The 18,030-nt window shown below is 37.3% G+C and overlaps 1 protein-coding gene across 2 annotated transcripts in view; it reads right to left on the bottom strand.

Moving 5' to 3' along the window:
* Tbc1d32 (TBC1 domain family member 32) overlaps positions 1 to 18,030 on the bottom strand; it is a 223,553-nt gene that overhangs the window by 21,602 nt on the left and 183,921 nt on the right. For both annotated transcript variants that reach the window (XM_031348714.1, XM_031348713.1), the window contains exons 28-30: positions 6,673 to 6,742; positions 4,567 to 4,682; positions 3,649 to 3,803 (exon numbers count right to left, since the gene is read on the bottom strand). In XM_031348714.1, coding sequence (XP_031204574.1) covers positions 3,649 to 3,803; positions 4,567 to 4,682; positions 6,673 to 6,742 — 341 coding nt within the window. The remainder of the gene's footprint in view (positions 1 to 3,648; positions 3,804 to 4,566; positions 4,683 to 6,672; positions 6,743 to 18,030) is intronic.

Genomic DNA, 18,030 nt, shown 5'->3' with positions numbered 1-18,030 from the left:
TGAGCTTAAGCTAAAGAAGGCAGAGGAACACACTGTGTTACTAACAGCTAAGAAAGGGCCACAAAACTTGTTCATTTTATGAGCCTACAGAAAATAACAGCACAGTGTTTGAGAAAATTCGGTAAAAAAAAAAAAAAAAACATGTTCTATTTTGTAAACAATGACCTTTAAACACTTCCTAGCTGATCAGAGTCTTCCAAGTCATGGGAATAGTAAATACAGATCCAAATGCCCATTGCAGCAAGGAGAGCCAAAAACTCATATCAAAACAGACAACAACTAACTCCAGAAGCTCGGGGCACATCAAAAAGAAACAAAACAAAACAAAACAAAAACAAAAAAACACACAAAGCAATATGAAAACTAGACAGTGTGTCCTTTTGAAAAATTACAATCCCATAGTAATGGTTCAACATAAGATCAACTTATTTGAAATTCAAGAGACAAAATTCAAAGGAGCTAGTATAAATATGTTCAAGGAGGTCAAGGAATTGAAAGAAGCCACAAACATCGCAATTAAATGAAAGAAGACAGAAGTAAACTCCTGATTGATAACCAAAGAAACGCAAGGAGCTGAGTGAAATAGGAAGGACAATGCAGGACTGGAAAACAGAATTCCATAAAAGTAGAAATAGTGAGGAACACACAAACTGACATGAAGATTTCAGCCATTCTAATAAGAAGAATCTCAGTGGAAAGAGATAGCAAGAGAATGGGTGGTGTGAATGACAGAATGCCAAATGCTAATGCTTTTAAATGGATGGATGAAGAAAATATGCAGAATCTTTAAAATGACCAAATCTATGGGCATAGAAGGAGAATTATTCCAGAAATAATAATATAGAAATACTTTTCAATAAAATTACAGATTGAAAACTTCAAATCTAGGGGGAAAAATGGCAATATAGGTACAAGAAGTATATGGAACACCAAATAAACAGGATCCAAAGAGAAACTCCCCTTGACTTATTTTTGTTAAAATATTACTTTATACAGAACAAAGAAAGGGTACTTAGAGCTGAAAGAGACAGTCTAAGGCAGATATAAAAGCAGGGCCACCAGCTGATTTTGCAATTAAAATTTTAAAATACAGAAGGGCTTAGAGCAATGTATTTCAAGTTCTAAAAGACCACAAGTGCCAATCCAGACTACTAACATGGCAAAACTATCTCTCCTAATTGAAAAAGAAAGAAATACTTTCCATAATAAAAACAAGCTAAGGGACTTTATACTTAAACCCAGCTCCATAGAGAATGCTGGAAGGAATAAGGTTAAATAATAACAAAGGATAAGATTATATGGGAGGCAACAAGGAGAAACAGATGATGTTAGGACAGTTCCTTTTTATACAATTCATTTCTATTGGTTATTTAATTTATTTACATTTCAAATGTTATTCCCTTTCCAGTTTCCCTTCCACAAACCCACTATCCTCTCACCCCTTCCCCTGACTCTATGAGGGTGCTCCGCAACCTGCCACCCACTCCTGCCTCAGGACCCTAGCATTTTCCTGAGCTGGGCACTGAACCTCCACAGGACCAAGGGGCTCCTCTCCCATTAATGCCAGATAAGGCAATCCTCTGCAACACATCCAGCTGGAGTCATGTGTCCCCCCAATGTGTACTCTTTGGTTGATAGTTTAGTTCCTGAGAGCTTTGTGGGGTCTGGTTCGTTGATACTGTTCTTCTTATGGGGTTGCAAAGCCCTTCAGCTAGATAGATATAAGGTACCAAAGTTAAATCAGGATCAGATTAATGATCTAAACAGTCCCTAACACCTAAAGAAATAGAAGCAGTCATTAAAAGTCTCCCAACCAAAAAAAGCCCAGGGCCGGCTGGCTTTAAGGCAGAGTTCTATTAGTCTTCAAAGAAGACCTAACACCAATACTCATCAAACTATTCCATAAAATAGAAACAGAAGGAACACTACCTAATTCATTCTATGAAGCCACAGTTATACTGATAACTTAACTAAACCACACAAATACCCAACAAAGAAAGAGAACTTCAGACCTATTTTCCTCATGAATATTGATGCAAAAATACTCAATAAAATTCTTGCAAACCAAATCCAAGAACACATCAAAACCATCATTCACCCTGATCAAGTAGGCTTCATCTCAGGGATACAGGGATGGTTCAATATACAAAAATCCATCAACATAATCAACTATATAAACAAACCTAAAGGAAAAAAACATATGATCATCTCATTAGATGCTGAAAAAGCCTTTGACAAAATACAACACCCCTTCATGTTAAAAGTATTGGAGAAATTAAGAATTCAAGATGCATACTTAAAAATAATAAAAGCAATATATAGCAAACCAATAGCCAACATTAAACTAAATGGAGAGAAACTTGAAGCAATCCCCAAATCAGGGACAAGACAAGGCTGCCCACTCTCTCCCTATCTATTCAATATAGTACTTGAAGATCTAACCAGAGCAATTAGACAACAAAAGGAGATCAAAGGGACACAAATTGGAAAGGAGGAAGTGAAGCGATCCCTATTCAGATAGTTCTTATGGAAAGGTCAAGAAAACACCACAACATCAAAATGACAGAAATTCAGTAATAACCTCAGATATTAGTAGACTCAATTCCCTGATCAGATGACATAGTTTGGCAAACCAGCTTAGAAAATGGGATCAACTATTATGTTTTATGTACAAGAAACATCTTACCTTCATCTGTGGACCTTACCTTGGAGCAAAAGAATAGAAAAAAGTATTCTAAGTGATCAGGACCAGAAAATAAGCAGCCATCACTATTCTAATATCTGACTAAATGGATTTCCAAGAAAATCTAATCAGATGAGATAAAGAAAGACACTTTATTATGATCAAAGGAACAATCTACTAAAAGGGCATTGCAACTATGAACATAATATGTCAAAGACTTATACATATAAATACTACTAGGCATTAAAAAGCAGATCAAGCCGAACTCAGAAATAGTAGGTGACGTTAATACAACTTTCACAAATGGTCAGGTCATCCATTAAAAAAAAGGCAGGAAAGAACAAAGGAAAAAAAAAACAAAAAAAATGCCACAGATCCAATGAACATAAGAGGTACCTACAGATTATCTCACCCAAACATTACAGAATATATTCCACCTATCACTCCACAAAACTTTCTCTAAATTATGCCACATACTGAGGGATAAATCGTTTCCACAAATTCAGAAAAACTGAAATTACTCCTTATATTCTGTCTGAATGCAAACTAATAAAGCTTGAAATAGATAGTTTAAAAAAATCTTCAGAAAATAAGACATCATGGAGATTACACAACTCACTACTGAAAGATGGATGGATCACGGGAGAAATCAAAAATAAAATTTTTTAAATCAGGGATAAAATATAAATGGGAGGACTGGATCGTAAAATGTCCATGATACAATCAAAGTCATCCTAGAAAACAAGATTATAGCTCTATATAGCTACATTAAAAATCTGAGAGAAATCAGGTTAGTGATAGTCTTTATGAGTTTAGAAAACAAACACATATTAAACCCAAAAGTAGGTGGGGAGAAATAAGTCAAACCAGGGAAGACATTAATATATATGACAACATTCTAGTAAAGTTAAACATCATGTTTCTTTAGCTTAACTCTCCATTAAAAGCAGATCTTCAAGTCTTACAGAATTATGCAGCCTTGGTACCCAAAGGAAGGCAGAGGTCAGGAGCCTGGAGAAATGCTGGAGAAAGTGGAGGGTCTTCTCCTTGTCCCCCAGCATTATCAGAAACAGAGAAGACACAAACCAGTCATGGCCTGCGTAGTTTCCTTGCAGGCACACTGCAGAATGTTAAGGAACTTTCACATTATCTTAGGAGAGACACCATTACGTGAATACTCACTTTTAAGACCTCTATCTAGAAAGAAGTATTCATTACATCTCGTAGTCATTTTGTCTTCAGTTGTTAAATAGGCATTGATAATTGAAGATACAGAAGCTGTTAAGGTTAAGTTAATATATGAAAAAAACCAGTGGCATAATCCTTCTTTTAAGGTACTGCTGGATTATGTGTGTAGAGAGAGCCAATGTTAACTGCCACCGGAGGAAAAGCTGCCTTAGGAACATTCATCTATGTTGATCTATAAGACGACAATGTGGTTTTTATGTGAGATTACCTGCTAAGTGACTAGTATACAACAAGGTAAAAATCTATCAATTTAGAATTCAGCAATGAAAATAGTTGCTATATTTTTTTCTTAAAGTCAAATTCCATTTCTGAATACCAAAATGAAATAAATATATTGCAAAAAGCAGCAGACTTCCTATTATTCTATTTATATCCATAGAGCCTACTTTTTTTTAACATCTTAGATTTGTTTGAAAATGCCTTCAGAATGACTTCACTCAGTTTAAGATTTGGTGACTACTTCTCAGTCTAAAGACCATAGGCCAATTTAATAAAATGTATGTTCAAAACACAGAATAATGTAACATCATGATTCACTGTAATAAACTGCACAGTGTGCTAACACATCCTATGAGAGAACCATGAAAATATGGGAAGACAGTTCAGTTCTGTGTAAATCCACTTGAAAAGGATATGGAGAGAAGAAGTGACCGGTGACTGTTGTTGTTTCAGGAATTTCTCACAGTGCTTTAAGACCAAAGCAAGATCATTTTCTGCACCGTCTTTTAACAAATTGAGAAACTTCCCATACCTATGTTAAAGTTCCGCAAAACATAAGAAACCCATTAGGATTCTCACTGAAAATGCATCTTGAGAAATCCATCACAGTATATTTCTCTTGAGATCTCCAGGTCTGGAGTTTTGGAGACTCTCCTTCTTGGGTGACTACATTAAGCATACTACTCAGGATTCATTCCTGATCATTATAGCTCATTTGGGTCAGCAGCATTGATCGTTAACGTTCTGAGATGGTGAAACAGTAACGAGAAAATAACATGATAATATACGACAGATGAGATGAATGTATTGATTTTTTTCTGAAATTAATCTAATGCCCAGAATATAGAGTTTAGTTTTATGGAATGTTAAATCAAGAAGTAACTTTGGAAGCCATTTACTAATAGGGAATATTAAATCAAGAAGTAACTTTGGAAGCCCCTGTAAAGTGTTCTATCACTAAAGCACATATCTGAGCTTCAGTTTATAAAGACACAGGTTTCTTTTTTGTGTTGTTTTGTTTGGTTTTGCTTTCGGCTTTCAGTTCTAGGGTTCACAGTCCGGAAGTGTTTGGTTCTGTTGCTCTGGGCCTTTGGTGGCACATCTGGGTGGGCCTGCATGATAAGAAGCAAAAGAGCAAGCAAGGTCCTACAATCCTCTCCAAGGCCACACAGTTAAATAATGTAAAAGCCATCCACTAGGCTCCACCTTTTCAAAGTTCAGCTATCCACTCCAACATTATCCTGAGGACTAAGCCTTTAATATACCAGCCTTTGAGTCCCATTTCTGATAGAAACAATAATACCCAGGAATGGAAATCTCATTCATTCTCCATTCATGGACATCTGATGGTAGAGAGAGGAAGATGAAAAAGAACGAGTTTGTAAAGGAACAAAAGGGGACTTGGGCATTTTAAGCTGTGACTGGGACAATCCTGAACCATAGCTTGAAATATCTTGGCATTTACATGGATCAAACACCTTAATTAACTGAAATTAATTCCGTTTTATCTAAATTCCTATATTTTTTAAAAACACTGACTGTGTGTATTGTCATCAAGGGGAAACAATACATTTATTCCATTTCCAACCTTACTGAAACCTTACTTGATCTGCAGTTTAGGAAGCCTCCTTCTTAGTGGCAACATTGCTAGTCATGTTTAATGGCTGTGCTGCTGGTGTTTATGCCAGTGATTCTACAGGATGGTAAGTGTACCTAAACTCTACATCATTTGTTAGTTTCCACATACTTTCTATGAATAGGAAATTACATTGAGTTAAAAGATGTGACCAGGCTGCCAATGTAATAATCTGTAGGTTCCAACTCATTGGAAATGTGGTGACACAAAATACTATTATCAAATCACATATATGAAGTTGCAAAACACCCTCCAAGTAGTTACTCTGTTATAGGTGGATGATCCGGAATCCATGCCATGATTTTCATTGCAGTGGGCAGTTACATAAGACTCAAGCATTTAATATCTTTCATGTCTTCTTAGATCAGACTCAAAAGATAACCCTCATATTAACCTCATATTAAATGAGGTTTATTATGAACAAGATAAGGAGGTTCATGATCTAGTATACATACTTCTTTTGAAAATTAATATATGAATTTTCTACACTCAAACTATTACAATTTTCATTCACTCATTTGAATTTCTCAATCTACCCTTAAGGTATAACTCTCCTTAATGTACCCTGACTACTAGAACAAATTGTGTTCTAGACCATAGCATGCTGATCTTTCCATGTATATTTTTTTTTTTTGGTGAAAAAAATAAAAGCTGGTACTCATAGCGAAACACACTAATTAGCTTTTGGAATAATAATAAGCTGTAACTAAATTATGGCCAGAGGTAACTTAACCGTGTGCCAATATCTTCAAAGATAACGCTATGATTTTGTGAGTGATAAACTCTGCATTTAAAGTCTAAAAAATCCTTGGTTGTTAAATATTCTTACACACACATCAGGTAGGCGAATTCTAGGAATGTGTGAAAGAGACATTTCCGTACATACCTGACAGCCATTTTAATGCCAAGCTGCTGCACAGAGGAGAGGCTTTCATTCCTCACATTTGCATCAGTAGCTAACAACAATAGGAAAGGGAGTTATAAAAATGTATAAAAGTCTGCATAATAATCACATGTTAATTGAAAATTGATGAAAGCAATATTTTTGCATATTTTAATGAGAATTTTGAAAATGCTGATGAATTTGCTCTTTTAGGAGCTGTCACTTATATTTTCAAAGAAATTAACAGAAAACTTTCCAAAAAACTTTTATCCTATAAAAATCATTTAAAACCTGGCAGAGGTGGGATACATATTTATCAGCACTGGGAAGGTACAGACAGAAGAATTAGCATTTCAAAGTCATTGGTAGCTATATGGTAAGTTCAAGGCCAGCCTAGGCTACATAAGTCCATGTCTCCAAAAGAAAATGAAACCAAAAAGCATGTAAAGTGAATAGATTATCTGATGCAAGACAATGAAAAATGAACAAAATATAAAAAGCTATAAAACATTAAGAAGTAATTGAAAATACAATGTTTTCATCATACAATGCTTACATAAAATTCTAAATGACAAGTATATGTAATCATAGCTTCCTAACACTTATGTTGAAATCTTTCAGTAAGCCCTGGAAGACATGACATAGTTACTTATATGCCATCTTGAAGCAGCTGTGATTGTACAAAACCTTCACATGATCAAAAGAGACAAAATTCCAGCATGGATGGAGATAAAGCCCACCCTAAGAAGGAACTGTTAACAGGAGAGAGAGAGAGAGAGAGAGAGAGAGAGAGAGAGAGAGAGAGAGAGAGAGACAGATAGAGAGACAGAGAGACAGAGAGAGAGAGAGAGAGAGAGAGAGAGAGAGAGAGAGAGAGAGAGACTCCTTTCAAAACATGGTAGGGTTTCCTGTTGTGGTTTGAATATGCTTGGCCCAGGAGAGGCACTATTAGGAGGTGTGGCCTTGTTGGAGGCAGTGGGGGTTTGGGTTTTAAGACCCTCCTCCTAGCTACCTGGAAGTCAAGTCTTCTCCTGCTTCCCTTCAGAATAAGATGGAGAACTCTCAGCTCCTTCTCTCCAGTTGCCATGCTCCCACCTTGAACCTCTGAACCTGTAAGCCAGCCCCAATTAAATGTTGTTCTTTATAAGAGTTGACTTGGCAATCATCAATGGGAGGAGAGGCCCTTGGTCCTGTGAAGGTTCTGTGACCCAGTGTAGGGGAATGCCAGGGCCAATAAGTGGGAGAGGGTGGGGTGACAAGTATGGGGAGAGGGGAGGCAACAGGGGTTTGTTCTTGTTGTTTTTGTTTGTTTGTTTGTTTGTTTGTTTGTTTCTTGGAGGGGAAACTGGGAAAGGAAAAATCATATGACATGTAAATAAAGAAAATATCTAATTAAAAAAAAAAAAGAGTTGACTTGGTCATGATGTCTCCTCACATCAATGGAAACCCTAAGATATTTCCCATGCCTGAATAATGTCCTATCCCAATCACATATGGGTAGCATTAATTAGATTCAAGGGGTTATTGGTTACAATAATAAAACGGTGACATGATGTTAGTAATGAGACAGGACAGGGGCATGAGAGAAGGTTGGAGGGAGTTATAAATGGATAAGATTAAAATACATCCTATAAATGCATAAAGTTTTTCCAAAGAATAAATTTTAAAAATCTTTAAGGGCTAAGATAAATAGCTCAGTGGTAAAGTACTTGCCTCTGGGTTCGGTTCCCAAACCCAACACACAATCTTTTGGCAGACCAGACTCAGCTTTTACTAGACAACATTGCATTAGGGTAGAGTGATTGGGTTTCTCTTTTCAGGTCAGATTTTCTTTGTGAAGTAGGAATCACGATCATTTACCAAAAACTACAAAAGTGTCAAGAGAGATGGAAAGCTTGGACTGGTTCTTGGACACACTGGATAACCAAGTTAATGTGAATAAAAGCATAGTTAGGTACCACTCAGAAGATAGCTTCTGAGTGAAGAAAGTCTTGTGTCCAAACATGTAAACAAATACTATCTGTGCCCAGGAATGAGCACTGTGAAGGAAGTCATCCACAAATCAGTGGCAGTGAGGAAGAAAGAGAGACTCTCTGATCCTGCTTTCACGGAGGCTCCAATCCATAGCATATGGGGATATCTCCTACTACTGATGGAATCCACTTCAATTGCAGACTCATTCATTCCTAGGAATGAATCACTTCTGATAAAGTGGGGAACAGTATGAAGAAGTCATAGGGATAAGTGATAAAATGAAATACCATACACTGGAAGAACTTTTCATGCAGTGTCAAAGATAAAATGCATACTCATATAACTGATAAACATGTTTCAAAGTTTCAAGCAGAAGAATGAGGCATTTGAAACACTGGATGAACACCCCAAGGAGGAAGAGATTTCTTCCAGCTGCTTGACAAGCGGCATTTGAGTGGGATCTTGAAATATGGGTAGACTTTAGGTCTTTTGAGATGGGCAAGGACAAATTAATTGTCACTGCTATTGAATACTGAAGTTCTAGACCAGCAGCAATTGATCTTCACTGCTTGCAAGGAATGTAACCAATGCATCCTGGTTTGCCTGCCCATTTTACAGGCTGAATCCCTGGAAGTTTCATGATACAGGAACTACTCCTGAACCTGGAAAACTAGATGGGATGCTGACCACGTCAAAATTGGAGTGAATGGCAATTTTCTTATAGAAAAATAAAATAAAGTGAAAATAAGCCATAATACTTAAAGGGGGCAGTATTGAGATGCTTCAGCAAGTTGATGCTCTTCTGCCACATGCCAGAGCATCTAAGCCTGACCCTGGAATCCAAATAAAGATAGAAAGGAGAACCTACTCTACAAAGTTGTCTTCTGACCTCCACACATGTCCAGTAGAGGGTGTGTGTCCCTACACTGAAACACACACCACGGCAATAGATACAAATTTTTTTTCCCTGAGACCCAGAGACAGGGTTTCTCTGTGTAGCCTTGGCTGTCCTGGAACTCACTCTGTAGACCAGGCTGCCTCGAACTCAGAAATCCACCTGCCTCGGCCTCTCAAGTGCTGGGACTAAAGGCGTGTGCCACCACTGCCCACCCAGCTAGATACAACTTTTAAAACCACCTTTTATAAGATGATAGCTAGCTAGGTTAGTTTGTGGTAAACTATAGCTGAGTCTTGTCTATATTGGAATCCAGTCCCTAAAATTAATTTATTTTGTTTCTAATGGCAGCAATTAGGCTTCAGTTCACAGAGCTTAGCATTCCTTGTTATTTATAATTTTCACTGAGTTAGTAGATGTACTTTTACTGGTGGAGGAGACACGCTCTGCCCTTTCCATAGAAGATGATCAATCTATAGCAACAGCAACTCACAGTAATGCAATCTCTAAGAATTCCAAGCTCCTATATGTCATAAACCTATACGGTGCCCTTGAGTCTCTGGTAGAAGGAAATGCATCATTTGTAAAGAGAAATAAGAGACAGTGCTAAGCTCAGGTCTGTTCTATTTGTGAGCTCATGTTTCTGTTCCTTTTTCTGCACAGGATAAAAGTTTGATTTTAGTTTCCATGGCTTGGTACCAAACACACACACACACACACACACACACACACACACATACACACACACTCATGCACACCTAGAGGCACATGCATGTACACACACGCATATACACACAGAGATACATATATAAACATACATACATGTATATGTACACACACATTAATACATACACACATACATAAATGTACACATACCCATTTTTCACTCCAATAATTTCCTGGTAAACTTTTAAAACTATCATTATTTATGTATTAACCATAATTTCCAATTTTCAGTTGCTAGGGTATTTCTAAAATGTAGCCATAAGTTAAGTATACTTGTATATATGCTTACTACACCATAATCAGGTTAAGTCTGTGCAGAAACTAGAAACATTCTTATGATTTTGGTTTAGTGTATAAGGCTGATCCTTTACTTTATGACACACTATATTTTAGTTTTCTAATTTAAATAATGCAAAATTTTCATGTTCTGCTGTGGATGACAACATCTGATTTTATAAAATGTAAGGTTTTATTTAATGAAAATACAACTGAATATGTATCATTTAGAGAAAAGAAAATTAAAATGTGATCATACGTTGCTAATAGCCATGGGACATCACATGACAATAATATGATTTCCAGAACTGCTATAAGTTAGATGACACTCGAAATTTTAGGACATATAAAACGGTATTACCTGACCTGAGAAACTAAACTTCTCCCTCACTAATAGTTGAAATAATGCTAACTTTTCCCTATGGAAAATACAATGAATATAGTTTTTACATTTGTTTGAAATGAGATCCTATTCTGCAGTCTGGCCTGGCATTGAACCCCCTACAAATACTCCTGCTTCCTGTACCTGGGAAGCTAGGCAGCTAGCTTAATAGGAGAGGAGAAATTTGCATGGCTTTTCCCATTCCTGGTGTTCTATGAGTCACAGTGGCTTCTGCCTAGACACAAATCCCTCCACATCAATGGGGGTGGGGGCAGGGAACAGTTAAGCAAGAGGTGTGAGATGTTGCCTCAATGCCTATGCCACCAAATGTTATGTAAAAATCGGTTGTCATCCCTCCTTATACAATAAAAGGTGCTTCCAGCTTTGAGTGGCCGTTCCTATGGAGAGGAGCCTTAACTCTCCCCAGGGTGAATAACTTATTGCCAAGGTCTACTTCAGTTCTAGTTTATGACTGTATTTTTCTGTTAAATCAAACAATTAAACAAACAACAAAAACAACCCTGCTTGTGTCCAAGGATAATAGCTCCCAATTAAGAGTTGTGAGTCAAAATCCGCTGAGGTGCCTTTTAACAGAAAAGAGAAGCACATTTCACTGAAGACTAGTGAATTCAGTTACAGAGAGTGAGGTCCTTGGTCGCTTTAGTTTTATGCTCCTATGCCTTTATTTCTTGGGCTTAAGGTTCCATATTCACATTCTATACATGTATAACTTAAATGTTAGGACAAGTGGTCAGTAATATTTACTAGAGAATTTTCACTTTAATGAAGGTTGCACTTAACATCAAAAAGGTGTTTTAAAAGCATTGGAGGTACTGAAATATAAAAATGAATATCAACTACTTGATTTTTTTTTGAATCAAATATTGTGAAAAGGATTTTTAACCAAACTTTAACATGAATAAAATCCCACAGGAAAAAAAAAAGTCATTTATTTTTTTTTAGAGGTTTTTTAAAGCGGGAATGAAGAAGTCTACTCCCTGACCCCAAAATGGTTTTAGAACATAAATTAATAGAGAAGCTTCAACTATTGACTTGTATTTGATATATATTGTGACACCTTTGTAAGAAGAAGACATTAATATTAGCCAATAAAGTCTAGAAAGAAACACTCATGTATAATCCTGGACCAGATGCAACTTACTGTGGAAGAATCAAAATCTTTAGAAATAAAATGAAAAAAGAAATGTTGTGGTAAATACCAATAGGATTTAATGACTAAAAAAAGAGGTTGAACCAGTATCTCTGTAATCCCAGAAATGGGGAGTTTGAGCCAGGGAGCCTTTAAAGTCATCCTGGGCTACATGGCAAATGACTTTCTCAAAATTAAAATGAAGTAAAATGAATGTTCTGGTGAGTGACACTGATATCCACAAAAAGAATGTAGAAGACAGAACGAACAGGCACCTGAAGCTGAAGGACCCGACAAAGGAACCCCAGTGATTACCAACAGAAAGCTCAGTTCTAGCTGTCAAGCTGGGCCAAAGGGCCTACACCCATAGTGGTCAGCTCACAATTGCCTGTATCTTAGGCTCCAGGTAATGTGGTGTCCTCTTCTGGCCTCTGTAGGCATACGCTCATGTGGCATATATTCATACAGACACACACATACACGTGTAAATATACGCTCATGTGGCATATATTCATACAGACACACACATATACGTGTAAATATATGCTCATGTGGCATATATTCATACAGACACACACATATACGTGTAAATAGACATAATAAAAAAGCAGAGGAAAAGCTAGAGAAAGAAGCAGGCATTAGCGTAGAAGTATCTGAAACCAAGACATAGAAACTAAAACTCTCCTACCTACTTGAAACATTGGGAAGCCTAAGAAATCAAAAAGGCATTGGCCAGTGACTTAATGCTTGACACCTTTCAGTTAACAATGTTTTGACTCAAACTAATGTCTTAAAGCTTCATAGGAAAATTAATTAAAATAATCAACCATTGTAATTACAAATATAATAGAATAACTTGACAAAATTTATTTAATATGGACTACAATCTCTCATTCTGGGAATGCCTTCTCTGTTTTAGGTCTACAAAGCAAGCACATACTGCTAGGGTAGAAGAAAGTAAATCTACCACAAGCATCTTCAGCCCAAGCTTTTTGAAAGAAAGGGTGTTCTTGTTTTGGCACCTTGGTTATGTAATTACACTTTTCTTTCAGCTCTGCTGTCCTCACAGAGAGCACAGTCCTCTACCTTTGTGTCCCCCTTTCATCTTCTATGACAGCAGCCACCAGCAACGGCTCACTCAACTGTTCGCATGACATTACAACAGAACTTCCTAGTGACAAGAACACACTTCAAATGTCAGCTTTAAAGGTGTTAGAGTTTTGCCTGAAATAAAGGAGCTATACCTAAAAAAATCTGAGTTTCCTTGACTCCCCATATCACTGTGTGCAATAATTTATTTGATCATTTTGGGTCTGTGCTATACATCTTTCTTTACATGCAACTTTATCGATATACCTCCTGCATACTCTACAAATATTAAGCAAAAAACAGTAAACAACATTCTCCAAATATTAAGCAGAAAAGAATCTGTTAGCTTAACATGTGAACAAATATTAAAAGACATGTATGTGTGTGAATGTATGTGTATATATGTGTGCGTGTGTGTGTGTGTACGTATGTATATATTTATGTATGTATATGAAATTTAAAAGTTACATTTAGGGACTGGAGAGGAGGCGCATGAGTTAAGGGCACTGGCTGCTCTTCTATAAGACCTGGATTGAATTCCCAGAACCCAAAAGGTTGCTCACAACCATCTGCACCCCTAGTCGTAGGGGATCCAAGTCCTTTGCTGACCTCTGTGGGCACTACATAAACATGATACACACACACACACACACACACACGCATATATGCATATATACACATGCATACACACAAAATATCAATACACACAAAAAAGTAATAATTAAAACAAGTCTTTCAAAAAGTTACATTTTAGGGGCTGGTGAAATGGCTCAGAGATTAATAGCATTGGCTGCTCTTCTAGAGAACCTAGGTTGTTTCTCAGCACCCACATAGCTGCTCACAAATATCTCATGCCTTCCTCTGGCCTCTGTGAGTACCAGGCACATATGTGGTACATAGACATGTGGTACACTCAGCAAAAACACCTGTACCTATAAAATAAAAGTAAAAATAAAAATAATTTTTAAAGTTACATTTTAATGGTTAAACATAAAACAATGGTATCTTTGCAGTCTATAGATTAACTAGTTCCAAGAGAAGAGATTTTTACGAATCTACTCCTTTGTAAGGGACATTTAATAGAACATTGCAAATAATCAATTACAAGGATCTAATTTGTTTAAGAGACTGGAGGTGACAAAAAAAAGGAACATCTGTTAAGGTTTGCAAAGATCCCTGCATAGGTGTACTACTGACTGCAAATGTGCAGGGCCTTTATCTGTTTGTCCATTCTTCTTTGAGGGAATAAACACCAAACTCATTTGTTTTTTCCAGATTTGCAAATTTTATAGCGAGTTGAGTTCCTGAGGGAAGTAACAGCAGATGGATAGCTGTGTTGTTCTAATTTCAGCCACCGTGGGGCTTAGAAAGCTGTCACTTTGCAAAAAAACAATCAATTTCTCACTTTAAGAAACACAGAAAAGCAGTGAATATGTCCAGAATTTGTTTCGAAGCATCTTTTATATTAAAGCCCAGGCTTGCCAGCTTGCAGTAATTAGAACGGGAATTTTACAATGGCAGCCATTGTCCTCCCGTTTAAAACCACAGGGGGATGAGGACCCTTAACACACCCGAGAGAAAACAGCACTTGCTCACTACATCACAATAACAGATTCCCAACCACCAGTCAGCAGGCAGCCACTTTATCTTTTGGCTTTACTACAAAGCTGTGGTACACAGCTGATCATCGGACCCCTTTCAATAAGTTCAATTCACATTCAGGGTGCATCTGACTACAAAATACATCCCAGGAACTCAACATCTGGGATCTCACTCAGCACAATTCAGAAATGATTGTAGTAAATACACATGCATTAAGTGATCGGTCCTTTTAAGTATTTTGAGAAGACATAAAACATAATTGTTTTATATTGTCTGTGGAAAATATGACCCAGCAGAATAATGTACCATAAAGAGCTGGTGAAACCGGAGATCACTACACTCCATCGTAACGATGGGAATCCACAAGCTCAGAATCTTCTACTCACCTCATGCTATAGCTGTCACTTCCAAACACTATAGTGTTCTCAGGTAAGTCACAAGGTTTATTCAAAAAAAAATTATCGTTTCCTTCCCAGATGCACCTCTTTAAAATTTTAAAATCTTCATAATGCCTGGTTTCTCTCCCTTTGTCTGTTCCCTTGTTTTAAGAGTTTTCCCTCTTCTGGAGCTGGTAGAGGGTATAGCACATTCCTATGAAGACTCTGCACACATCTGAGCCATAAGTCCCATTACTTGCCTTAGGTTTCGGAGATCTCTTTTATTTGCATTTTATTCTCTTACAGCTTCTTTTACCTTTTCCCCAGTTTGATATTAGATGTTGCAAGATGTAAATTACTATCAAATCATCTGTGTGTTTTTTAAGTATTAGTCTATTTGGACTTGTTTTGTATTAAATTCATGAGAATAGAGGCACTGTGCTGGCTTGTTCTATGTCAAATTGACACAAGCTACAGTCATATGAGGAAGGGAACCTTCATTGAGAAAGTGCTTCCATAAAACTGGGTGCCAGGTAAGCCTGTAGGACATTTTCTTAGTGATATGGAAGGGACCAGCCCATGGCTTATGGCCCTGGGTGTTACAAGAAAGCAGACTGAGCAAGCTATGCGGAGCAAGTCAGTAAACAGATCCCTCCCATGGACTCTTCATTAGCTCCTGCCTCTAGGCTTCTGCCTGATTTGAGTTCCTGCCTTGGATTCTGTCAATGGACTGTGATTCAGGACATGCCATCGAAATAAACCCTTCCCTCCTTAAGTTGTCTGTGGTCATGGTGTTTTATCGTATCAGTAGAAACCCTAAGATACTTATATAATAACAAAAATATTTAACCAAGTGCTACCTCAAATGTAAAAATTAATGTGAGGCCTAATAGAGCAATTTAGCCAGAGGCAGCAAAATAACCATCCAAACAATAGTTGGAAAAATACCCAGTAGCAGAGAGAAAGAACTTCTACTAAGGTTTAAAGACAAAGTTTATCCTTTGCCCAAACTTAACATCTGTGTTGAGCATTATCATACATGTATATCCCATACATAGATAGTAATATATACCATTTAACTATTTTCAAAGTGAACATTGTTCTAGGACCAAAGGACACAATAATCGTAAAACACAGGAATTCTCTCTAGGAGACCAAGGCATCATGAAGAATCAGATACAGTGTCAGGGCATGAGAAAAAATGACAATGAGCTGTGTACCAGGTTGTAATACAAAGCTGGTGGATTAAATAATTAATCCTTCTAGCATATCTTTCCCTCTAAAATCCAGATTCACAGACCCAGGGAGCAGTGAGTGTATCTGCTTGAATACTAACAAATGCTCAAAACAGCACAAGAGGAAAAGCTAGCTTCAAACCTTCCCCTCACCTCATACCTATTCCTATTCTATTCTTCATTTTAAAATGTTTTTATTTCTTTGAAAATCTCATACAATATATTTTATCATATTCAGCCCCCAATTCTTCTCCATATCTCCTCCAAAATCTGCCTTTACCTCCCTATTCTCTTCCAAAGTCCTGTTCTTTCTCTATTCAATAACCCATCAACTCCAATTTACACTGTCCATTAACTATTGGGAGTGGGGCCATTCACTGGCATATGGCTGACCTCCCAGAAGTCGCATTCTTAAAGAAAGCTGACTCTACCTTACCTGGAAGCCATCAGCTGTTCATGGCTCCATGAGCACTTCCCTACTCCATGCTTCAAAGCTCACTGGCTTGATCTTGTGCAAGCAACCATAGCTGCTATGAACACAAGAGAGAAATACCTTCATGGGTTACCCATACTATCTCCTCAGTGGCCCAGAACAATGAAGAAAGTCCTCCTTTCTTTCACAGCCTATATACAACCTACTACTCGGTCTTGTTAGACATGTGTTCCCTAAGAATGCCCTAAGAATATAAATACTTCTTCTAACCTCCACTACCAGTGCCCTCCTCTGAATCATTCTACTTTTTCATCTGGCTCCCCCTGCTTTATTCCCTCTCTCTCCCTTCAGCCTTTCGAATGTAGACGCCATAATATGCTTAGAAAATGCAAACCACACAAAAATCCATACCAAATGACTAGGAAAGTGCTTATACACAAAGATAGGTTTGTTGGAAAGTGAAAACGTAGCTATCTAGGACAGGAGAAAGTTGTCCGTACTGTTAGCAATGCTATACAGTAAAAATAAAACTAGGTCATCGAGGGAAAGGAATGAGATACGAGAAAACAAAGAAGCAGAAGAGTGTAGAGCTGTGGGTACCATAAAAAGTTTAGACTCTACTTAGTGGTCAGAGCAACCTATCAAGGAGTAGAGAAATAAATAGGTCCAGGTTTGCATGTCAAGGATGACCCTTACTGTGTGTAAAGAATATCATTTTTGCTGGGTGTGAAGCTCTTATGACTATAATAGGAAAGATGAGACAAGAGGAAAGGAAGTACAAGCCTGGCTTAAGCTACACTCTATAAAGCTCTATCTTAAGCAAAACGCCACCCCAGAAAGAACAAGAATGAATGAATATATGTGATAAGTAATCAGACGACAAAATGAAAAACACGCAAAGGGTCTTTGATACCCTAGGCAGGAGGCAATGCTAGCCTTAACTGGCATCAAGGAGAATAATGAGGGACAGACTGAAGTAAATTTGAGACGTGGTAGAGTGGAACACAGGAGTAATACTGAAAAACAAATCCAGTGCTGATTTGCCAGTTCCCGACTCAGATGTACCTCCTACCCAAACAGGACACATAGAACACTTTATGTCAGTAGGCACAAAAGAGTTCTTGCTGACATTCTGAGGTTAAAAAATGTCATAGTGTCGAGGCTTCCAGGTAAATTTTCTATTTGGCAACTATAATTATGAGAATGAAGCTGACATAATAAA

Source organism: Mastomys coucha, unplaced genomic scaffold, assembly GCF_008632895.1.
Source record: "Mastomys coucha isolate ucsf_1 unplaced genomic scaffold, UCSF_Mcou_1 pScaffold3, whole genome shotgun sequence".
Lineage (NCBI taxonomy): Eukaryota > Metazoa > Chordata > Mammalia > Rodentia > Muridae > Mastomys > Mastomys coucha.
Note: the sequence above shows the minus strand (reverse complement) of the source record. Positions and strands in the feature narration are given on the sequence as shown.